Raw genomic sequence first — 25,988 nt, 5'->3', positions numbered from 1 at the left:
CTTTATTTTATTAGTATAGGTAATTTTACTTACGAACGCGGTCACGCTATTTAAAGCGTATAGGTATAAAAATTGAAATATATATATATTTATATATATATTATATAGTATATAGAAATATCAGAAAAATCGTTTATTTAAAAAAAATCATTGATGTAATTTGTTAATTCATTAATTATTTCCAAAATTATATCATTAAAAAAAAATATGTATAATTATATAAAATAAATCTAAAATTTAATACAATTTAAAAATGTATAGATAAAATAAAATAAAAATTACAATAATTACTGTATCATGATGGAGCCAAAATGCTGAGATATCCAATAAAATCTGTTCAAATGAATCATTCTGATTGGTAAGTTTTGATCGCCACATATACTCTGCCATGTATGAGTCAAGGAAATTTCTAGCTGTTCCGCGACGTCGTTTGTTGCTAATTAATAGCAGAATCTTCATTAGAGACTTTGGAATACAAATCTTTTAAATTCATTTTTCAACTGCTGCAATAAATACTTCGACACTGGTACGGATAGAGCTTTAGACATACTGGACATATTGCTAAGTAAAATTACCTAAACTAATAATAACTAATAATAAATTTTAGATTTACCTATTTTATATACTTATACATATTTTTTTTAATGATATAATTTTGGAAATAATTAATGAATTAACGAATTAAATCGATGATTTTTTTGAAATAAATGATTTTTTTCTGATATTTTTATATACTATTTATAAATATTTTAATTTCTTTATACGTTTTAAATAGTGTGGCCGCGTTCGTAAGTAAAATTACCTAAACTAATAAAATAAAGCGATAATTGTAGTAAGTATAAATAAAATAATGTGTTTGATATGGTTCGTAATCGCCGCGTTCGTAATTAGCGGGGCGATAAAATTGTTCGTTCCCGTTCCGGGCGATAACAGATCAGTACCGATTTTTGTTATAATAAACTATATAGTTATTAGTTATAAAAATAATTAATTTTGCTTTTAGTATTAATATAAAAAGATAAAGTTTTTTCGAAAATATTGTATTAGTTATTATAATAATCTATATTCTTACTATATTATATTATTGTAATTAACTCAAAAGCTAATACTTTTTTTTGCAAACACCCTGAAACGGTAAAAATTGGTTCATAGTATAAATAAATAACATCATAAAATAAATAAAAAATTATTCTATATTTAGAATAATAATACAATATACTTAAACATTTTAAGTCCATTAGTATACATGAATATAATGACTTGATTTATAATAAAATAATTGATTTCGTTATTCATCGTAAAAATATGTAATTTTGTTCAAATTTTAACTTTTTCAAATAATTATAAAAAAATAATTATATTTGTAAATTTTTTAAATATTTTGATTCCAGTATGAAATACTTATGGCTCATGAGGAATATTACATTACATTTTCAAACTTAAGTTTTAAAAACTAAAGATTTTATACGTTTTTTATTACAAACTATACTTTGTAATTTATGTAATTTTGACAATTTTTATAAAAAATTAAATTTCAAATACATTAAAAAAAATAAGTATTCTTAATACAAGTATAAAAATAGTTGATGTAGAATCTTGTTTCAATTTTTCAAGAATTTTGACTCGTTAAATATTTTTTATTGAAATGTAAAACAATTTTTAAAACATCAAAAATATTTTGTAAACTGTACCATTTCAAGTTTTCACGATTATTCGTTTTTGAATTACCACAAATAATAAAAATCGTTTGAAGTGAAGAAGAATAGTTATTATATGGATAAATATCCAATGATTCAAACGTTGTTAAAATTTAAACTTCAAATGTTTATAAAAATTAATTTCACACTTTTCACTAAAATTTTTTCTTAATATAGGTTAAAAAACATATAAAGAACCATGTATTAAATTTTTATATCTCAGTTATGAAAAATTTTTTTTTATAGTTTTTCAACTACAAAATAGTTGGTAAATTTTAAATTTTTGACGTATTATGTCTTTAAATGACTTTAAATGCTTATAAAAAAATATCGAAACCATACATTTTCATTGTTTTTAAATAAAATTAGGAAATGTACAACTTATTATTTAAATAGAACATTGTATCAAGTTTTTACCTATTATAGTATTATACCCATTAATAACTTTTATAAAACTGAAAAATTAAAAACTTTCAAACGACTCAAAATATTTGAAATTTATATTATAAACAAAAAATGATTACCAACGAAGCATTTTGTAAAAATAATAAGTTTTTTCGGTTCTTCATTTTTGAATTATAACAAAATAAAGATATAAATCTTGTGGAAACTTGTTTAGGGTACAAATACTCATTTTTCCTTAATTTTTGTTTATTATGAAAAAAATTAGGAAACTTAAACTTTTTAGGTTATTAACTAGATCCAATATTTTTTCTAAACCACACTGAAAGTTGAAAATCGGAGAATCTTTCTGCTCAAAATCTATAATACTATTTTTAATATTTATGTGTAATGATACTAATATATTTAATATCTGGTAGATGTATCTTTAGCATCTATTATTGGTATAGTTGTAATTTTCCTTATATATTATATTTTGTTAGTTTAAAAACGGAACAATTAATGAATTAATATCCAAAAACTTTTGTCGGGACACTCAGTTATAGATTTTTGAAATATGAACTGCTTTGTTTAAAAAAGTGAACTTTGCCACCCTATAATGCACTTGAATCATTTATTCCGGTTATTATGGGTTGTCAAGGGCGTTTAGTAGTAAGACGATTTAAAAAAATGAAAAATAAATTTAAGCCGTCTCACCTATTATTATTTTTTGCCGTAATACATAATACATTATAAATCAACTTAATGAGTAATATTATGTAGTAGCCTATCTGCCTGTCTGCAGGCTATCTGATGACTGAAATAATGATAAAAGTACAACAAAATTCAATAAATATGTAAGTGACGTACGATTGCAACAGTCATTTGCCAACCATTACGGTTCTAGATCCATTTATAGATGTTGTATTCTCGGATTTGCAATCGTTCGTTCGACGTACTCTAGATGTACAGGAATCTAAGTATTTTACTTACGATTCTATGAATATATGGATCTTAAACCTCTTCAACGACGTTATAATATTACAATATGCGTACGGCCCCAATTGCGGCGGGGCACATATAAGTGTCAATCGATCGTACCTATATATAGTCTCAAGTCGGTAACCGAGTTCTCGTTCCCGCTGTAGTGTTTTATATAACGTGTGATGTATATTGTACAATAATTAGTGCATAGGTCGTTGGGCTCAGTAGTATCGGTCCGCCGTGTTTTCGTTTTCTCAGCGCCACCGACCGGTCGGGTGATCGTCCGCTCAATCGTTTAGGCCAACGTCGGTGTAGTCGTCGTCGAGTCTCGTCGATAGGGCTGGCGTGCGAGCGGGGTACATACCGGACAAAATATGTGTGTCTGTGTGTGAACCGGTGCCCGAAGATACAATAGTAATAATATAATTATCATAATACGCTGCACCGTAGTGTAATACTACGACTCGTGGGGAAAAAATAAAAAACCAGAAATCGTTAACGAGCACAGGTGTGTTGCATCTACAGGCAGGCAGGCAGGTATGTAGGTATAGGTATATTATAGTCGTTGGTAGTCCGGTGCGCAACGAGTTTTCATCTACGGCCCCAACGATGGTCGAACAAAAATAATAATAATAATATTAATGTTGCATACGCGCGCACCACCGGGGCACTATTATAATATACATATACGACGACGATGACGGTTACCTATACTCGGATACCTGTTGTAACATTAACCGCGGCGGATGTGGCGGCGCAGCAGTCGTCGTGCCGGATCTCCGCGCTCCCACCGACCAGAGCCGCCGCCGCCGCCGCCGCCGCTGTAATTTCGAACTACGCAATCGTCGACGCGTCCTCGTCGGTTTTTTTTTTAATGATCATAATAATATCCTTTCCCCCGTCTCCTCGGCGTCTTGGTAGTGGTGGTGGTCTTATGCGCCGGTGTTGCGGTGAAGAGGAGAGATCGGCCGGACGCGCGCGCGCACACGCCGCCCGAAGTCACCGAACGGCGAACAGTCGTCTTGACGTTTTCGTCGCGGCATAGTCCACTGCCGTTCGGTCCGCATCGCGAACGTATCGTACGCGCGTCGAAGTGTTATGTTGTACTTCGGGTCGAGCAACAACAACAGCATCATCAACGACGTCGTCGCAGCAAAGTACACCGCGAATTATAATAACGAACAACGGTCGGCTGCGGACGATGGCCGCCACGGCGGTGACGAGAGCCCAAAACCGGGCCATTGCAAAGGTCGGTATAGTTGTTGTTGTTGTTTACGCAATTTGTTTAACCAACCACTTATTATTATCAACCGAGAACATAACGCGGTGTACGTCTAATAGAGATATGGCCGTTACGTCGAGCGTACAGGTGTTAAAAAACGATGGGCATCTGCGAGTTCCTATACCTACAGTATTCTAGTCGCATTTATAGTTATTATTCTAAGCCCGCCTTTTTTTATTACACCTGTATTGCACGCGAACCTAGTTCAGCGGCCAAGTCAAAGTCTAAAAGAATCAAGGCGATCGGATCGCCTGATCCATTTGTGTGTGTGTGTTTAATAATAGTATAATGTAGTGTTATTACGATATTACCTAGGAGGTATGTTAAGTGTGAATGTGTGTATGTGTGTGCGTGTGCACAAGATTCCCCCTCGCATGTACTCCCGTCGACCGTGTAACTGCGCGCGTATAACGGTTCCGTTCTAAATTATTATACCGCTTTTTATCGCTCCTATATTATTACTATATTATTACTATTGTATCCGCAGACACCAGCCACGCTGTTATTAATGTATAGATATATAATGTAGGTACCAGGAAATCTGTGCATGCCAAACTCGGCCGTCCGAGCGGCGAATACACGCATAAACGTATATAAATAAATAAATACGTGTAATAACATATTTAAACGAGAATGTACAATACCTGTACTATCTATTTGTAATAGGTATACCTAGGTACAATACGACACATCAGGCGGTATAAGAGCCGAGGAAATATTACAAACAGCATGTACGCGATGCGTATTAGTGTGTACAGGCATTGTATACCTATTGTAAATTGGACGTGACATTGGACGGATTGTGATGTAGGTTGGTAGGTAGGCAGCAGTAAGATACACAATAATAGTGCCTATACATATCGAGAAATATTTACTACGATAGTACAATGTATGCCCGTCAATAGGTAGCAGTGGCGATGAAATATTGTGCGGCATCGATGATGTACCCAAATAAAACGCGTGTCAACCCGTTACAATGTACCCGTTTGTCAGCACAATAGTAGGTACCTATCGGAACGTGGCTGCGACCACGAGTGTAATAAAAGTACCTATCTAGTACACTGATATACTATGTAGGTATACCACCTACCTGTTGCGAGATGTTGTACACGAATAATACCGGCAGTGTTGTACCTACGTTATTTTTTTTCTATTGCCGACACAGACGATTGCTGACAAAGACCATCACAATAAATAATACTAATGAATACACATTCAGACGATACTGCGCTACGACTGTTGTACACTTATTACGTACACGTAGATTTTTATTGATGAATATACAACGCCGAATGGTAACAGCTTGCCCACGGGACTATGAACGAATGCAACGCACATCAACGGAAAACGCTTCCCCGAGTCATACCTCGCAGCTGTAGAAAGCGAATCGAGAAATTATTTTTATTGTTGTTATTCGTTAGATTTAGAGGCCGCGTCACCGTAATACATCATACAATTAATGCGTACTATGAAGTATGTACGGTTGTACGGTTTTTTTTTAGTATATGGGTAAAAAATATACTTGTATTTGTTTTGAAACTTCGTATCACGTTTTCCGGTTCCGCATCAGCCAAGTCGGTTGACTAGTGGCTGCATAATGCATTGTATACATTATACGCTGTTTAACCTGATTCGATACGATTTGTATTTATTGACGTTTGTTTGTTGTCTTATATAGGGCACAGACCCAAAGGCGGCCACTTGTCGGGCAAAGTTGCAACGAGCGAGGTCTGCTCTAAACAAGCAGATGGACCGGGAGCTGCGGTTACGCGAGGGCGCTGAGAATCTGTTGCGGTGAGTGTAAAATATATTATAATACAATAACTTTTTTCCCCAGTAATTTTACGCCACAGCAGTGTAGTATCATTATACCACAATATATGTAATGAACGACGTTTACTCGCTGTTTGTAACCTTATTAGTTATGTACCATGTACTTTAATGTTACGACGTCTTCTTAAAGTAAACCGCGAAATTTATGGTCTTAGTTGGTTCAAGGTTCAACCTTAACTGTATGTTATAAGGTAATATAAGCGTTATAAGTGATGCATTAAAAACGAAAATCGTAGTTAACTTGTGGTTTACCACCAAATAACTAAATTGTGCAGCCAACCACACTACTAGAAAATTTTTCAAGAAATCGTGTTTCTTATTTACTTTGTACGTCTTTATAATAACATGATGAATGTTTTAGGGCTACCACTAAGAATAGCGGTAGTAGTGATAACAGCGGTATCGTCGGTAGTGGCGGTGGTCGCAAGAATAAGAGCAAAAGTAGAAAGCTCATTAGGCAAACGGTGGCACTGGAGCTAAGTTTCTTAGATTCCAACGTCCGATTGCTGGCTGACGAGCTGGCTGAGCTTAACGGTTCGGTTGACGTGTATCAGTATCGAGACGACGACGATGACGACAATGTAGATGATTTTGACGGTCGCCGTTGTGATTCTGCAGTGGAAGGTACCAGTGCAGACGGTACAATAGCGAATCGACGACGACTGCGACGGCAACGGTTAATGCCCATGATTGCTGTGCCGTTAAAGGACACTAGACCAATAGATTTTGGTCCACCACTCGAGGTAATATTATTTTATGACAAATTTACTGCCTATCCAATTTGCGTGTGTGTCTGTGTGTGATAATCATATTTTCCAGTCGGTAGTTGCGTACATAGATAGTGCTCGAATCAGAATAATAGTAAATCCTACTTACTCAATAAAATAAATTTCAATATTATTTAAAATTACCGTTGCTTAATAAAACTTAAAAGGATTTAAATATGTTAACATTTAAAAAATGAGGAGCAATATGTAAAAATCAACCGACGCATCTGTTCAGTTTCTTCAATAAAATTAGACTGTAAATTTTAATATATCTTATAAATCACATAGCGGTTCATCAGTCAACACTATGGCGTGGATTTATCAGCGATACCTGAAGAGACAAGCGCTGTCAGAGGTGGTGTAGGAGACGACGGAGATGACTACGATAGCAGTGGCAACACGACGCGGCGACGTTTATTATCGTTACGTGAAGCTATAGACGAATTGACGCAGCTCCGGGTGGTATGTATAAAATATACGCGTTATGTGTACTCACATTATGTTAAATCAAATGTATAAAGGGTGTGAGGTGTGTAAAAAAAAAAAGTAGAATTTGAGTACGTTCCATAAAATTTATTTATTTGAAAGTTTAAGTTTAAACTATAGAAATAAAGCTATGAATATAAAACTTAAATGCGTAAAACATTTAAACAATAACATAGTTTGTTTTAAAAATTAGTATTCGCAGCAGGTGACAATAATAATAATATAATATAATAAATATGTCATGTTATTAGAATATTGCAAAATATTTATCTCTGCTAAAGTAGACATTGAGTACATTGGTACGAGAGCATTTATTTTAGGAAAATCTTGCGATGTCGCGGGGCCCTATAAAGAAAATGCCAATATAATTGTTTAAATATTTACGTAAGCGGTAAAACATATTTTCGATTGACATTTTTTAAGACAGGCTCCAACCTCCAAGCTTATAATAATATTATGCACGAGTAAAGTAGTATATCAGTTTATAGGTATAATTTAAGCAAACGTAACGCACGTGAAATTTAACCAAAGTTGAATCCAACGTCATCTTTTTACAGGATACGCAGACGCCTAGCAGAGACTTAGATGGCGTTCGACTTTTGCTGAGGTACTACAGGCAGTTGTACTACGTGGACCGCAGATTTTTCCCACCCACTCCAACGGTGGCACCGGTGACAACAACATCGCGAAATTATCACCAAAATAATCGCCAACTGCAGGACCCAGCCTATCGTCACGTTAAGCAGCAACAGCAACAGTACTCGACCATCGTCGGCTCGTCGTTGTATTCACCACCGCCAGCTATTTATTTCGAGTGGTAATCTATTTTTAAAACATAATATAACATCATGATAAGTTGAAAAATGCCCAAACATATTATAAAACAACTATAGATGAATATAATTAGCATTATCATTTGACGAAATTCGCTATTAACAAGTTGTAGGTACTTGGACAGTATTTACAGTATAATAAACAAGTCTTATAATTTAATATTTTTATGTATTGGTAGGTAAGCGTATGGTAATTTATTCAAAATGTTATTACCTATTAGGCACCGAAATTATATGTGCTAAAAACGTACTAAACATGCATGTAATTATGCATTGATTATCATTCAAATATACACTTTAAATATGCAAAAATATGTAAAAAAAATTGATTAAAAAAATGTCTTTTATTAAGTATAAATAAATAAAATCGAATGAAAGTTATGCACACACGGATCACGACTAATACGACAAATGTATGATTTACTAAAATCAGTAAAATCTATTCAATAACAGATTATTACTTGTCCCGTGTCTTAAATAAGATAAGAAAATAACTTTGTCCAATACATGGACTATAAAATATAACTATAAATACGTTATTTTAATTGAAATAAGCAAAATATTACATATTATGCATTTAAAAACCGTATACCTATATGCAATGAAAAAGTCGTAAAATACAGATATATGTAATACATGTCAATAAATGATAAAATATGCAAAAAAAACTTTATATTTAGGAACTATTGATTACAAATCAAAATTGAGGCTTACTGAGCTATTTTTGGACTATTCAGAAAGAACATGCAAATGCATATTAATCCGGGCCCTAGTTATTTTACATAATTGTTTAATAGTTGTATTGTATATTAATCACTAATTTGCAACTAATGTAGTTAGTTTATTGTTGATTAAACAATTAGTTAACCAAGTCTATGGACTATCAACTTACTCCAAATTAAATCATGATTTTGAAATATTTATAAAAACTTACTACAATTAATAAGTTAGCTATAGTTGTTTTATTTTATGCCTGTAACGTCAATGGATAATGATAATTTTTATGAAAATTATTATTTATAATAAAGGTTTAGGTCTTCAATCCTATTAGATTCGGGACCCGAATTTTATTTGTTTTGTACATTTGATTATATGACATATTTTTACTATATACATGTAATATATTATTTTAATAATTAAAAGTATATTACTATTATATATTAAAGCTCATGTGATTTAAAATTGAATTTTGATTCACCAGTTGAGACCACTAATTTAAATTTTAAATGATAATATTATACGCATGCCAGTTTACCGATGGGTGATTGTCGACGTTCAATAATTATTTTTTTATCATTATTTATTTATACTTTTTATTTGCTTGTTATTAAATTTAATTTGTCTTATAAGATTGAAAGTAAACACACCACACTGTATCATTATTAGTGATTTTTCGTATATTATATACAAATATACATCACTATTTAATATTTATAATGAAATGTGCAATAACAACGTTGATGAAACATTAAAATATAGCTCATCACGCTGAATTAATTTAAAATAATTAAAAGATTTAAAATAGAATTTGCGGAAATTAATATTTAATATTAAATCGATTAAATAATATGAGTTTAACAACTATACCTAACAATTGTTTGACAACTTCGTAGTCTACGATGTTTATTAGTATGTTACTTAATTCTGGTAATTAATATAGCATCAGCTGAATCGTACTACAGGTGATTTATCAAGCATGCTCAAATCCATTTTTTTTTCTAATAATTACGAGTTTCAAATTTTGTTTCTAGAATTTTAAATATACTCAGTGAACATATTTTTAAATAGGTATTTATATTTTTTATAGCATTAATGAAATATCCTTTACTCCGTGACAATATTAATTTTTTTTTTCAATAAAAATAACCCTTTATTCTTATAAATTGTTAATCAGATGATTTTTGGAAGATTTTGATTACGTATCTATCTAAATCGAAATTTGAACAAGTATAGTTTTTGAATTACTTAACTTTATGTACTAAACTAGAATAGTAGATCTATACAAATTGTTTAAAAAATATGAGAACTATGATTATTTGAGCATTTTACTATTTTAGTAATTAATCTATCTAAATTTTCTTTTATTGTCTAATATCTTTTAACTTAAATTAAAAATTATGAAAGTATATAAGTTGCTATATTATATGCACGAGATGGGAAGAGAAAATAAAACTTGATGTTGTGACACCTTAAGAGGACCTGCCACGTTCAGCAGTTATAACTTTGTGTGTTTTGCTTAAATATTATAGTCAAATGACCTATTATCAAACTTAAAAATGAGAAAATTATCTCTTGTTGATTTTTACGATATTTTAATTATTCGCATTTTTAAATACGTATTAATATTTTACATACTCATAACTTGCTTATAAATAAAAATACCGTAAGACACCGACGAGAAATTACAGATAATGTTGTTAACTTTAAGTTTAATAATGCCAATAGGTTATTTTACCCTAGTATTTAAGATAAACTTACAATATTTAAACTGTAGAACGTATATATTATATGGTATGTGTTAGTAAGACGGAATCAACACAGCGGATGTAAGCATGTACGATGTTCTCTTAAGTATATGTAAAAAGGTAAATATTTGAAAGTTCTAAAAATCAGAATTTGAATAATTTCATAAAGGATAAAAAGAGTGGCAAACGGGTATATTGATCTTCTGTACATGAGATTTCGAGCAGGAAAATTTAAATTTAAATATAATAATATATTATATATTATTGTTTACAAAAAACAATTATGAGTGAAAACGTTCTGAAAATATTAACACAAACAATTAGTAAAAGTTTTAAGTATCTAAAGTTACTCATTTTTGAATTATAACAAAACATTAAAACTCGTTTGAAGAGAAATAATTATTATGTAAATGAACTATTTTGCAAAATCGTAAAAATTTAACTTCAAACGGTCATTCAAAATTAATGTTACTTTCCAGTAAACTTTTTTATTTTTATTATAGGTAGAAAAAATTAATGACTAGCATTAAATTTAAAAATTTTTATGAAATCCAAATTACAAAATAATTTGTATGTTTTCCAGATTTTAACAAATTTAGATAAAATTCTAGCTTTAAACGCTTATTAAAAAATATCAATAGTTACTATAAGTTTTCAATACTTTTTAATTGATAATTTTTTAGTATTTTTACTCAGCGATAAATTAAATCAGCATTATTTTAAAGGAAAAAATCAAACTAAAATATCAACATTTTTAATGTCTATTTATAGATCAAAAAGAGTTAAAATATTTTGAAAATCTTATCATGCATAGAAATTGACAATCTAAACATTTGGTTACGCGTATCTATGACTTAGTTATGTTTTTAAATTACAACAAAAGTTTTGTTTTCCTCATCCCCTCTCTCCCAATTATTTTGAAAAGTATGTTTGATAAATCATTCTTTGTACGTATAAATCAATAATATAATTTACTCGTGCGTATCGCCCAAGAAGGTATTCAAAACTCTCGATGATCTTTTGTAATGTAATATTGCGGTTAAGTCTGAAATATCTATAGCTCGATTAGATCTTGCAGTATACTGTACACTAGTAAAAAAAATAACAAAAAAAAAAAACAAAATTATGCTACAAACAATTAGTGTATAAAAAACTTATTACACATTCAAAAATTCAAAAATCAAACTAACTAATCCCGTCTTTGCGTTAGGTACGATTCATTCGGTGGTCCAGTGCCGTCGTGCGGCCAACGCACCGTCCGGTTCGAACAAGCGTGCGTACTGTTCAACGTGGCGGCGGTGCACACGCAAATGGGCGCAAAGTACGACCGCCGTTGCAGAGACGACGCGGACGATGGCGACGACGACGATTATAGCATGAGCATTGGCTCGGGAAAGCGGACCGGATCTTCGTCGACGTCTACCAGTCCGGAAGTGACGGACGGGGCCGCGGCTGCCGCGCAGTGCTTTCTGCGGGCGGCTGGCGCGTACCGGCACATCGGCGACACGTTCGCCAATGCGCCTGCTCGTGCTGCCGATCTTCGCGCCACCGGCGTCCTATACGCACTCATGATGGTCAGTGATGTTGATTTGTTTTACATTTATAATACTCGTCGGCACGATAGCATATACATATTACGTATATATTATATAGTATCGATGGCAAAGGGCTAAAAGTCGTACCGTACGTGTTTGTTCTAAAAGCATAATTTGTTTAATACCGAGGGGATTATAAGCCTGAGTAAATCGATCGCGTACCAAAGCAACGCGAAAGGGGGTGGCCTACGGGTCATTACTGCGGGTCGTGGTAGTATTTTTCACCACAACCATGTGCACTCTGGCATGAATCTTAAAGTCTGAAATAGTGGGCGGGAGACGGCTAAATTTATTTTTAGAAACAATGCAATTATTGTTATTTTAGTATACGTCACGATATATAGATTATAAATCCATAAACGACATTATAAAAATAAGATTTGATTGCTATATATATATATATATTAAAAAAAATTTCATTTATATTTTAAATCATAGATTTAATATATAATTTACTATTTAATTTATAAGATGCCTAAAGAATGGAGGCGGGAGTAAAGCCTCATTGGTCACTCTTCTAGATTCATGACTGCGTACGCTTGGCCTAATTGCAACTTTTTTCGATTAATTTATTTTTAAAATACGAACTTCATATTCTAAGATCAGTTGATATGTAATGTAGCGAAATCAAAACCCGTATTCACTGATTCAATTACACGAATTATTTTGATGTTAAAAAATAAAAGAGCCGGAATACAACAATATTTGCAGTGCTTTACGACTTTTAGTCTAATGGACATTGAAATAAATGATTTCGACAAATATTTATTGATGTGCTTGTTGTGTATCACTTATAGGCTCAAGCTCACGAATGCGCTTTTGAGAAATTACAATGGCGGTTCTTGACGTCTGTTCGGCAGCGGTGTCGTCGTCGACATCATCGAGGCTACGGAGCAAAAGAAGTTGAAGCCAGTGCTGAAGGACTTGGCAGTGGTGACCGTCGTGGCCGTGGTGACAGAGATGCAGCTGTCGTTGGTGGTAACATGGGAAGGACGTTCGAAGCAAATACATCGACATGGACAGAGTTAGCTCGTGAAGCGGCACACGTTAGTACTTTTTTTTACATACAATATATTACGCGTAGAGGATAATAAAAACTACTAACGATAACCGTATGCAAGTCATGTATTGTGTACATAATGTTTCAAGTATATGTACAGCGTATATTAGTTATATTATACCTACGTAATACGTTTAATTACATGGTCAGATTGTCAATTGCCATTACAATCGAATACTGGTCTCAATAATCAATGGCGTGACAGTAACGATATATTTATTACAATCCATTGAAACAACAAATCGAGTGTCTACAATGTTTAAAATATAATTATTTGTACAAAGCATTAAACATTGCACTAAACTAATAACTATAATCAAGGTTTGACATTAAACAGTTATTTCGTGTAAATTTTCGAGTAAATTGAATTTTTCGCAACTTTAAAGCAGGTGATACATATATTTAAAGTTACATCTGAATAGAAAATAATTGGATAATATCAATATAATTTTTGTTGTAATTTCCGAAAATTCAAATTTTTCAAACACCATGTACTCGTATTAATACGAAATAATTTTTTTTTTTTATTTATTTCAAATATTTAGCATTGTTATTCTTTTCGCGAAGAAATAATTGACGTATAGATAATAAAGCGATTTTTGTAATTTTACCCTTATAGTATCTGTTATAACTTAATATATAACTGTAACTTGTAACCTGCAGTTTAAAATAACCAAATCACCTACTCTGCAATTTGTAATCGGTCACATCTAATCGAGTAACTATATTGACTTGGTACGATGTGTATGCTTACGGGCGGCCGCTGTGATTACTTTTACCTAAAGAATAATATTAAGTTTTCGTTGTGAAGGTATCGCGAATGTACGGAGACGTGGTGTACAACAGCTGCTGCCGTCCGTCCAACGACAAGACCGCCAACCGCGGTAAGGAAAACGGCGGCGAGCCGGGCGGCACGACGACACCTGCGCCCATGTTGCCGGACGTCTGGGTGGCCGTGTGCAAGATCAAAGACCGACACTACGCGGCACTGGCGTACCGGTTCGCCGCATGCGCTCTGCTCCCGCACCGCCGATGCAGCGCGGGCGAGCAGCACCACGCGGATGGTGCCCGTCGTCGTAGCACCGTCGACTCGGACGCCGGCCAACTGCTGACGGAGCTGACGGCGGCTGCAGCAGCCGCGGGTCTTGGGATCGTCGACGACGACGACGACGACGACGACGACGACCGCAATGGCGAGGCGACCTCAGTGGTGGCGCGACAACGGCGGCGTCGCAAACAACTCGGTAAGGATTCAACTCTAAAACATGTTATTTTAGTGTTTGACGTGCAAAGAGTTTACCGGTTGTTGTATACTATATAGTGAGATGCGTGTGCGAGGCTAAAGACGTTATTCCTAAATGTCCTCGCTATAGCTGCCTCCCGAAAATGTTATTATTATAATCTGCAGTGCGTCGGTGAGCGATGTTAATAACACCACTTTGTGTTTTAATCTCAATAACCGCGTTGTTTATTCGCCATTCATCCGTTGTCCGTGTACCGACGATGGCGCTACTGCAGAGTTCTTGCACCTTAAACTTTTAAATTCCACGTCTCTATTAGTGTTTTGACGACGCGTAAAGCTCTAAAAATGTATCCGGTGTCTTATTCGTTCATACATAAGGCAGTAAAATGTTTGGAATTTTCTTATGGTTTTACATTTTTACGATGGCATACCGAAAAATCTTGTATGTGAGATGTTCAAAAAAATTATGAATACAATTATTATTATAAAACATATTTTCAAATAATGTATACCATTTTTATTTTATAAATTTAAACCTGCTATATGATGATTTTCAAATAAAATGGTTACAGAGTTTAAATCGATTCATATTATAGTAATGACACAAAAAAAAAATTACCTATATATATATATATATATATAATGACTGTTTTATTGTGATAATTGAACGTGATCTACTGCAGTGGTCCTAAGTCTCTGATCAACACCTTACCGCTACCGGAGATGATATTTTATGTACTGTTATTTTTAATAATCTATTATGTTTCATGTTTTCGTTTCATGAGTTTAAAAATAAAAAAAAATCCGTTCGTTGGTCGCAGACGAACTCATTAATCCGTAGAACCTCGTTGCAGGTATGTTATTGCTTGAGGCGGCTGCAGCGGCCCACGACCGAGCGGACCGAGCACAGCGACTGTGCCGGCAGCTCAGGGCTAAATCCGAGGGGAATACGTCGGGAAGCGGCGGCGGAGGTGGTTTACTGGCCGGCGTGTTGGACCGAGAACGGCAGCGGACCGTTCGGTTGTTGCTATCGCAACGCCGGGACGAAGTTGGCGACGACGAGTACGGTACGACCGAAGGCGACAACGACCGCAGAGTTAGCCGTGCCGAAAAGAGCCCGTGCTGGGATTGCCGGGAATGTTGCTCGGACGACGACGGTGTTGATGCTGCCGCGGTAGCCGATTTCTGTTCGGACGATCAAGAGGAGTTTACCGCGGCCGGCATCGCTGGCATCCCAGGTCTGGACGTGGATCGCGGTGTGCTAATCAGACGTAAGTATTGAGTACCATTAACCAGCCGTATTCCTGTACACCCCTAACTTCAAATGATCGATATAGCTTATGTCGGTATGTCTATGCTTGCTATATAAGTTTAGTACCTCATCTGTGTACATGACATAGTCACTGATTTTTATGACGTGTTTTCGTTATGAAACTTTAAAAATCTAAATAGTATATCACTCACACGTTTAGAATGTTCTAGTGGAAAATTAAAAGATTATATACAAATTAAAAAAAAAAAAAAAAACATTGGTAAATAAAAACAATATATAGTATACCTACGCTTAAAACGATTGCAAATATTTTGTCTTGGTATTTGATTTCCAGATATTTATCACATCTGATTGTGGATCATAGGTTTTAAAAATATTCATCGATTGTTCAATTATTGTCGTTTACAAATTTAATAAAATATTATTATCATTGAAGCAAAATGTTTGTATATATGGTTTTTTACGTGGATAGTAGGATTTAATATAATTAGTGTCAAACTGTTACTGCCGACATTAATAAAATCAAACGTTTAAAAGGTTTTATAGATATTGTTTTTCCGAAGCAATACGCGAAAATAAAATTATAAATACAAAATAATTTTAAACATTGCCTCGTATTTTATCGACCGTTTAAAAAATCCAGTAAGAAAATTGTCGAAATAACCTTTGAAAAAAATAAAAAAATAAAAAAAAAACCTTAAAAAACCATAGAAATAAAAATAATAATCTACGGACTTGGGCACCTTTATAGTGCTTGTTGTTATCCGTGTTGTTAAACCCGCAGTTCAAGTCGTGGTGTATAACTGCGTTTTTTATTTATTTTTTTTGGTTTTTTCGTTGACCAACGCACAGCGCGGACCAGATTTCGGTTGATGTCGATTGCGCCCGACTTCACGGATACCGGTGACGGGGACAACTTCGGAGACGACGGCGACGACGCGGACGGCGGCGGCGAAGACCGACACCGGCAGAATCGCGAAGAGCGGCAGCACGAGACCGCCGACCGCGAGGAACGCAGAGTCGACCTGTTCGCCGGGCTGGGGCCCGTGGCCGTGTTCTCGGCGCGGCACCAGTGTTCGCGGCCCCGCTGGGTGAAAGTGGCCCGCGGCGGCGGCGGCGGCGGCGGCCGTCACCGTTCGCCCGGCGGCGACGAAGGCGTCTGCGACGACGACAAATCCGCAGACCCGATTCAGCTGGTGGACCGGTGGTTTGGGTTGGAGTTGCGCAGCCACGGCGGCGGCACGGCGGTCGCGGTCCCGCCGGCTACCGTGGGACACGTCCGGTCCAGTTCTCAGGCACAAGTATGTCAATCGTTTCCATTCCTTAGTTTTCGAGTACGCGGCCGTTATCGGCAGCCGCCCGTTGTGTTGACGAGCGTAGGCGCGATAGGCATACAACACGAATAATTATTATACTGTCTGCTGACTCAGGGGCGGACTGGGTATCGAGGGGTCCGGAGGGTTAACTAACTGGACCTATTAATTATTATCATATTTCAATTAATAAACATTTTTAGTTAATAGTGCACAATTAATTTTCATTCATTTGAAAATAAATGCCGTTTTAGTATTATATTTTATACTTAAATATTATGTATAATTTGTATTAATTAACACTATCAAGGGCCCGGGAGGTGATTGCCCCTTTGCCTCCTTGGCCCAGTCCGCTCCTGTTCGTTGTATACACACATGTAAATACAATGTCGTGTACGTATATTATTATTATTATTGGCGGTTTTGTGCCGACTGTCGTAGAAGCGGCGTAGAGAACCTAAAGCTATAACAGGTAGAGACTATTGGCATTTTGACGATACTTTCGTTTCACGTATCCGATAGGTAGGTACAGTTTTTATCAAACTTCACGATTATTTCGTTTCCGCCTGTACCATAATAATAGTAACTATTTCTATAACATTACTTCCACAAGACGTCTTACGTCAAAACACATTTAGATATCTATTTTAATTTTTATTTTTTATTTTTAATTTTATTTTTTGCTATAGATATCGGATGCCTGTATAATTATTTTATATATTTTTAAGCTTTTGACTTTTCCGTGACTTGTTGCACGGCACGTTTTTGCCACAGATATATCGTATTTATACATGTTTTTCGGCAAGACAACTAGTATTATATGTACAAGTGAATTGTCAAAACAATGTAGTACTTACTTGTCCATAAGCGGCGATTGGGATTGGGGGGTGCTTAGAGGAGGCTTAGTCCTCCAAAATTATCGAAAAATGGCCACTGGTCTTACAACCAATGGTAAAATATACGTTGTACCTAATTGTTACATTTCGTCACATACTGTAACATATTTTTATCAATCAACAATAATATAGTATACAATTAATTGCTAGCAGTCAAACAACTTTCTTGTTATTAATTATTATAATTATAACTCGGAACTTAATGCATTCAAAAAGTACTAAACATGCATGCATTTATGCGCGCATAATAGTACAAATATGTTTTAAAAATGTGTACTCATTATTTTTTCTTCCCACAATTTTCATAAATACGAATATTTTGTAGAAAAATATTTTTATGTTTTATAATTTGTACTAAATATTTATTTATAAAAACAGAAAATTGTATGTCAATTAAGGAATTGAAAAATACCATACAATAACATTATCTAGTGAAAACCCTCAAAATATAATTTACATTATACCTAAAGTATTTATTTTTTTATTTTCAAATCGTATTTTCAATACATCATTATAGTCATCAAATATGCTCTTAAAATTGAAAAATCACTAAATATACAAAAATATGCACTATAAACTTTTAATATTATTTTCACGAAATCGTGAAATAAATTTCCAACTTACGAGTACTTATCAATAAATTTAATAACGAAAAAAAAAAAACAACATGCAAATGCAATAACTTCTAAGTCCTAATTTTATTATTATACATTACTAGGATGCCACACCCGGATATTTCTTGTCATCGTCTTATGAGTGCGCAACGTGGCAAATTTACGCTTGGCAGTTCGCGTCTAACTTTATTAGTTTTTAAATAAAATTTAAATGAATTAATCCGTTATGAAAGTTAATGACGGCATAAGCATTCGATAATTTTGGTGAGATTTCAACGAAAATTATAAACTTTGACTCGTTGATATCAATACTACACCTAGACACACGCGATTGAATCATAGAGTGTGATGAAAATACAATTTTTACCCGATTTTTGTTTAAATACATAGTTTTTTTTTTCTGTAATCCGACAGAGAACTATGGTCACAGCGATCCCTGCACGTCTATCGGATTAATAAGACTCTACTGTATTAGTAATTTTTTTTCTTCTCATTTTATAATCAACTATTTTACAAGTCGACAATAGGTTACACATTGTGTTGTTAATATTATTACATTTATTATATTATACTGTGTTCTCGATACAGCACGTCGGCCTGAGACGCGGTGACATAGTGGTGGCGTTAAAGCTATGTTCTAGCGATGGCGGCGGCAAGGCAGTGGACGTCAGGTGGGAAACGTGCCGCAGGGTGGCCGAGCTTATAGTCCACCATCATCAGCGGCGTCGGAAGTCTAGTTCCGGCGACGGAGCAGTCGTCGTCCAGTTGAAAGTTGTCACGCCGATCACCGCCGCGACAGCGTCTGACATCTACTCGGTCGCAGATCCAAACAAGGTAGGTAGTCTAGTGTGCCTACCTACACATTATACATAGTTTCATAACAAACATAATAAACGATAATAAATATGATTTTATTAATTTTCATGTGCTGAAGAGTTTTGATAGGTAATAATCCTGTTTTAATTTTAATCATTTTTCGATTTTTGAAAATTCGTTTAAAATGCCGCGCCGTTTTACAAATTCAACTCTAATTATGACGACGTCTGATCACAGGTCATTTTTGTATCAGCCAGAGATAGCCGTCTACCATATGTAAATAATAGAGATTAAATTTCGTCATAAAATTGTGAATAATTAATATTAATCGTAAACGTTAGGATTTTAATATTCCGAAAAAATAATGCATTAATCGGCTTTAACGATTTATTTTATTTAATGTGAGGTTGTAAATGTACTAGGCAAGCATAATTATTAGTTTCACGATGATGAACTTAAAATTTTATTTTTAATTTTCTTATATTTGTAATAACCATTTGAAGTAGTATAAAGAGATCTTTGAACGTGGTTTTTGGCAACAATTCAGACCTTGCTGGAATTTTAAAAAAAGTAAGAGAAACCCAGTATGTTTCAATATACCTACGTATAAGTTGTATAATCAAAAATAACTAAAAAAAAAATATAATGAAGTAGAATACTTACTCATTATTCAATACCAGTTTTTGACTAAATCGAATTTATTATTTTGTAGTGATTTAATAGTGGATAGGTATACTGCATTTTCAAAAAAGTTAAAATTTTTCTAGCTATTTAAGTATAATCATTAAAATGATCAATTTGTATAATTTTTCTGATAATTTGTACTTATTGTAATTATAAAATATCAGAAACATATTTTTATCATTACCTATACATTTTATTATTTTTAATATAAAATTACTTATTATTGTAATTATATATTATATAGTATGCATAATTTTTGTTTTTAAGCATTTGTACAATTTATACAATATTTTCATAACATACAGATTTATTCATTTTTTTAACTTATAGTTTTGATAAGTATCATTAGGATAAGGAAACTTTGAATCAAAAAAAGAATTTTTTCCAAGTAAATTATTTCAGTTTGTTTAATTTGGTTATATCATTATGATGCGTAGTATCCTTTTCCTGTATCCCTTAGCTCAAGCATTGATAAAATTGAAATCCTAAAGGTACCTGTGGCTAATTTTTTTTAAGTCATTAGCTTTGTGATTTATGCTTTCATAAATTTTACAAATAAAAAAATCTAACCATTTTCTATTTAAATAATATTTAATTATAATGACTTACTATACCTATGTTTTTCTATACATAATTGTTTGTGTTATCTCTTACAGATTTACAAACGGAGAAGTACAAATATGGCAGCCTTAACTTCAACTATACATTCAGCTGCACCTCTACCACCCATGTTGTCACAGTCAAATTCTAAACAACGTCGTCAACGACGACAGAACACAAATGGTGGCAGTGAAGGAACCGAGAGTACTAATAAAAAAAATACATGGTTGTGGAATCCTTTTAGACGACGTCGGAGAAGCGTAGTCGGCAATAAGTGTTAACAATGTTGATCGATGTACTTACCATTGATTATCATACAATATGCAGTTGCATGTTAAATAAATACTGTTCGTAATCCGTAAGACATTTTTAGGATAGTATGTTACTATTATGATATAAATAATAAACGCAAAATATATACATTTTCAATTTTTTTTTAATTTTTTTTAAAACTATGTTACCTTAAAATTAAAATTATAATTAAATATTATTACTAAACCCCTACTTGCTTGTAGGGGTTACTTAACAAACAAAATTCGATCGTTACCTTATATTTTAAACATACAATACAAATTTATAATAATAAATTATTTTTAAAACATTCAAATGTCATCACTATTGAAATTCAATTAAATAATGAATGTTAAATATTGCAAAGGTTTTTTAGTAGATTGAAATTTACCAACAGTGATGTCATTGTGAAATGTATATTGATGGTTATAAGTAGATTCGATTACAACAATAGCATGTTTGTTGTGTTGATAATTTTAGGCTCATTCAAATCTTAACACCATTAGTAATAATTTTTTTTAATAAGTATTATACGCAAAGGTTTGTATTATACTCAAATGCATCATTGGTGATAGTAATCTTAAATGCAATTAACGATACAAAAATGGTGAGGTAGATTGAAATGTACTCATAGTATTTTGGTCGCATAAATAATTTTGAGCACCTTGAAGTTATATTTCCATTGGTATAAATATAACATATTAATTAATGAATGTTAAATATCGCAAAGGTTTTTATTATGTTGATAAATTTACCAATGGTGAAAATAATCTTCAAAGTGTTTAATTTTGATTGTTCATATTATAGTTATGTGTATAAACTATTACATTTTTAAGTATATTGTAATACATTAATAGTTTTAGTCACAAACCACTTGAGCATCTTCAAATTGTATCGATATTGGTATTCACATTTTAATTAATTAATTAAATGATTATTAATTAATAAATGTTAAATATTAAAAAAGTTTTTATTATATTAAAATGTACCAATATTGTGATAGTTATTTGAAATGTATAAGGAGGTAATTATAGTATGAACATTTAAAGGTGCATAGAAATATATAAAAAAAAAAATTAGTCATATGAGTAATTTTGAGCATATTAAAAAGATTCATTTACTAAAGATCATTTAATTTTTACTATATTTCAATTCATTATTGTAAAATATAGCAAATGTTTTTATTAAACAGAAGTATACCAATGGTGATAATATCCTTTAATGTTTATTATGATACAAATGTGTTGAGGTAGATTAAGACTGATAGTTATTGTATTATTTGAGTAATTTTGGACATGCTTGATTTCTACTATTAAGAGCTAGAAATTTGATGTACTAAATAAACTAATATATAGCATATGAAAATTTATTAATACCATAAAATATAAAATAATGTATTCAGATTTGATCAGTAGAATATAATTTATAAAATAACAAGAATTATGAAATATAATTCAATTTTTAAAATTTAAATCAAACAATGAAATACTTTTAAAATTAAAAAAATGCCCTTGTAAACCAAAAATTCAAAAAATTCAAAAAAAACATTCAATGATTTGAAATTATGAACTCAGTATATTTACTCTAGGTTCACAAATAAATAAATAAATAAATAAAAATCTATTCAACAGCAAATAAATTATATTTTTACCAAAACAAGCATGTTAGCAATGTGCATTATAATTCGAGCTCTAATTATTACCATTGATAAAAAGTATAAATATTTAAATTGATTAATGAATGTTAAATATTGCAAAGGTTTCTGAATTTGGTACACATGTTGTATGCTATCTACATTAATAAAGTTATCTACATTCATACTATTTCACCAAACTATTAACCATAACAAGAACTTTATAAACCCACATACAAGTGCTCAAACACAAATAATTGAATATTTATGGAATCATGTAACATTAAAATGTTATATAAGATAACGTGAAGCAACAAACCTACTCGAAAGGTAATTACAGGAAAAATGGTGGTATTCTGTCCATCCAACCAATGTGTTTGAAAGTTTTTTAAGATAAATAAAAGGTACATTTGTATAAGAAGATTATAATTTACAACTATAAAATTACAAACTCCAATAAAAATGTTTAGGTAAGTTGAGAATATATTTTTTTTCGTGTAGATAGCATACAACATGTGTACTTTGTATTTTGATAATTGAAAATGATTATGACAAAAATATTTTGATCATATGAGTAATTTTGAGCATATTAACATACTATCATCATTGGTATTCATGTTTTAATTAATTTATGTATGTTGAAATATCCCAAAGGTTTTAATTATATTGAAATATACCAATAGTGATATCCTTCAATAGTACTCAAAAATGTATAATTATTCATTTTATGACTTATCTGATGATGGAGGCTCATGTAGTTCAGTGTTTGTACTAGAAGTATTAGTGGCTGTAGTACAATAATTAGGAGATGCATTAATATTTGTATTACTAGATATAGAAGTAGGGTTTTGAGTAGATGTTGATATTGTAGTAGTGGCAGCTGTAGAAGCATCAGACTCTTGTTTCGGTGTGATATTCATAGTAGTATTGGAGTCATTGGCCTGCAATGTAGTCGATTGTTGTAACTGTTGCTGGCAGTAAAATCTGTTGATATAGAGAAGATTGATTAATAAAAAAGTTATAGTAAAATGTATAAATTAAATGCATATTTTTTAGTAGTTAAAATTATAAAACATTTCGCTTTAGATTAAAACAGACATTGTGTATCCAATACTTTAAATAAACATCACCCATAGATTATGATGTAATATCATTTTAACTGACACCTAAAAATATCCCTGATTTTTTTTTTATCATACACATTACACAGTACAATTTGTTATACAACACAAAATTAGTAATTATTTACTGTCTGAAGTAAAAGAAACTATTAAGCAATTAAAATAAAATATTATCGTTGATTGATAAGTTGAAATAATAATTTTTTATTTATTGATAAATTATAATCATATTATAACTATGAATGGTACTGTGATTAAATTTGAATTATGTTAATAAGTAATTATAATTAAAAAAAAAAAATATCTATACCTGGAGACTAATTGCTGTATTCAGGATAGCTGAAAGACTATAAAAACTTTTTTCTCCTTTATAGAATTAAAGCATATTTAACAGTTTTATTTTCATAACCTACAATTCGTAAAACTATTTTTTTTATGTATTTAGAGGAAATTCAGAAAAAATATGTTGAATTTCTTTAAATGATAATGCTTTATGGAAGTAATACTACTTGTGAAAGTCACAAATGTATGATTATACTTTGTATTTGGTAAAATATATGTTAATGCACAAAATATCCAATAATTATTGATGTTTTTTTAATAATAAATTATTTTCATGTCGTTTTCTGTAAAACTTATAAATAGGTAACAAAATATTGGTAACACATCGACTATAAGTTGAACTTTATTCAAATCTACGCGAAACAATATAGTGGTAATCAAGCTTAAACAAGATTATTATAGTAATGTTGATACAAACCTTTTCTTATCAATACCAGTTAAGTCATCAGCCTGTGATAATAATGATGTTGGATGTGTAAGAGACAACTGTTGTTGTAGCAAAATATGATTGTGGTTATAACGACTGTCATTGTCATCTCCATCATCACCTAGTTCAACATTTTCATTCTGCACATGATTCCCATCCCAGAAAAAGTATTGACCATCATCGTTGTAATCATCATCATCTTCACAAAAACTATCACTAGCATATGGGCACAAACTGTTACTACTCAAGCTACTCTGGCGACGACCTCTGTAACGACTGTTATCATTGCAATCGTTGTAGTCAATCATCGAATTGACATCACTTAATGCAGCTAAATAATAATTACATCAAATTTAAAAAAAATATTGTACAGTAATAATAATAATAATAATAATGATAATTATTATGGCACAAAATTTATGAAATAAATATATGAACTACATGTTAATATATTAATTTAAGTCACAGAAAATTTGCAAACCTTCAGCATCAGTTAACCCAGTGTCATTCATAGTTGATAAGTTGTCATCGAGTTGTCGTGCTGTAGATGCACCAGGTAAACCACCGGTAGTAGCATATGACATATCTGTTTGACGACCAACAGGAGCAGCAGCTTCGTCTGTTGTGTACCCAGTGGTAGTGTATCCATCACCGTCAGTCGTGTAATCGTCACCATCCCCGCCGGTAGTGTATTCTGCTTCAGCAGTCACGATATTGCTGTTGACTTCGTGGTCACTTATATCTACTGCGAAACCAATGCTTTGTGGCCGGTGTTTGTTATCTAATAATGAAGGTTCTAAAGATTCATCGTCGCTCCATGATGACTCTACCGTCAAAGCCATACTTCGTTGTTTACGGCTGTGTGAAATAGCATCAGTCGTAACTGTTGTCGGTCCTCTAACAACAGCAACCACATTGTTCTTATGCTCCTGTAATATCCGTCTCACTTCGGCTTGCTAAAATATTATAATACACATTTTTATAGTACAAACTATAAACATACGATAAATAGAGAATAATTCTCACCTGCCGCTTGACTTGTTCCGTTATTTGTCTTTCGCGTTCCTCAAACAATGATGCTGACGAAACACTTGTTGCAATAACTGTCGTCGAAGCTATAGTAGTCGGAACTTCTATTGCTGTTAACTTCACAATATCCTCCTCGATTTGTTGACTGTTTTTATCATCTTTACCGGGTTTCCGATCCGTAGTCACAACTGTTGCTGCACAAAGACGCAGTTGCTCCGACGAAGACAAGTGTTTAGCAACGTTATCATTGACTTTGCTATTAAAAATAAATAAAATTTATAGATATATTATTTAATCATATACAACAAGGCATAAAAAATAAA

The 25,988-nt window shown here is 32.6% G+C and overlaps 2 protein-coding genes across 5 annotated transcripts in view; one reads left to right on the top strand and one right to left on the bottom strand.

Annotated features, from left to right (window-relative positions):
* The first annotated feature begins 4,263 nt into the window (after positions 1-4,263).
* On the top strand, positions 4,264-21,251 carry LOC112595750. Its single transcript, XM_025341049.1, has 12 exons — positions 4,264-4,311; positions 6,023-6,138; positions 6,539-6,920; positions 7,233-7,406; positions 7,988-8,247; positions 11,939-12,302; positions 13,121-13,369; positions 14,195-14,627; positions 15,481-15,897; positions 16,752-17,200; positions 19,311-19,556; positions 20,879-21,251. Exons 1-12 carry the CDS (start codon positions 4,264-4,266, stop codon positions 21,101-21,103), a joined length of 3,363 nt encoding a protein of 1,120 aa, XP_025196834.1. The 3' UTR covers positions 21,104-21,251.
* Positions 21,252-22,625: 1,374 nt separating this feature from the next.
* Positions 22,626-25,988, bottom strand: part of LOC112595752 — a 32,758-nt gene continuing 29,395 nt past the window's right edge. For all 4 annotated transcript variants that reach the window (XM_025341052.1, XM_025341053.1, XM_025341054.1 and 1 more), the window contains 4 exons: positions 25,663-25,921; positions 25,118-25,592; positions 24,628-24,967; positions 22,626-23,730 (listed from right to left, as the gene is read on the bottom strand). In XM_025341052.1, coding sequence (XP_025196837.1) covers positions 23,472-23,730; positions 24,628-24,967; positions 25,118-25,592; positions 25,663-25,921 — 1,333 coding nt within the window. In that variant the 3' untranslated portion in view covers positions 22,626-23,471. The remainder of the gene's footprint in view (positions 23,731-24,627; positions 24,968-25,117; positions 25,593-25,662; positions 25,922-25,988) is intronic.

Source organism: Melanaphis sacchari, unplaced genomic scaffold, assembly GCF_002803265.2.
Source record: "Melanaphis sacchari strain LSU unplaced genomic scaffold, SCAv2.0 Contig29_pilon_pilon, whole genome shotgun sequence".
Classification (NCBI taxonomy): Eukaryota; Metazoa; Arthropoda; class Insecta; order Hemiptera; family Aphididae; genus Melanaphis; species Melanaphis sacchari.
This window is presented reverse-complemented; position numbering and strand designations above follow the sequence as displayed.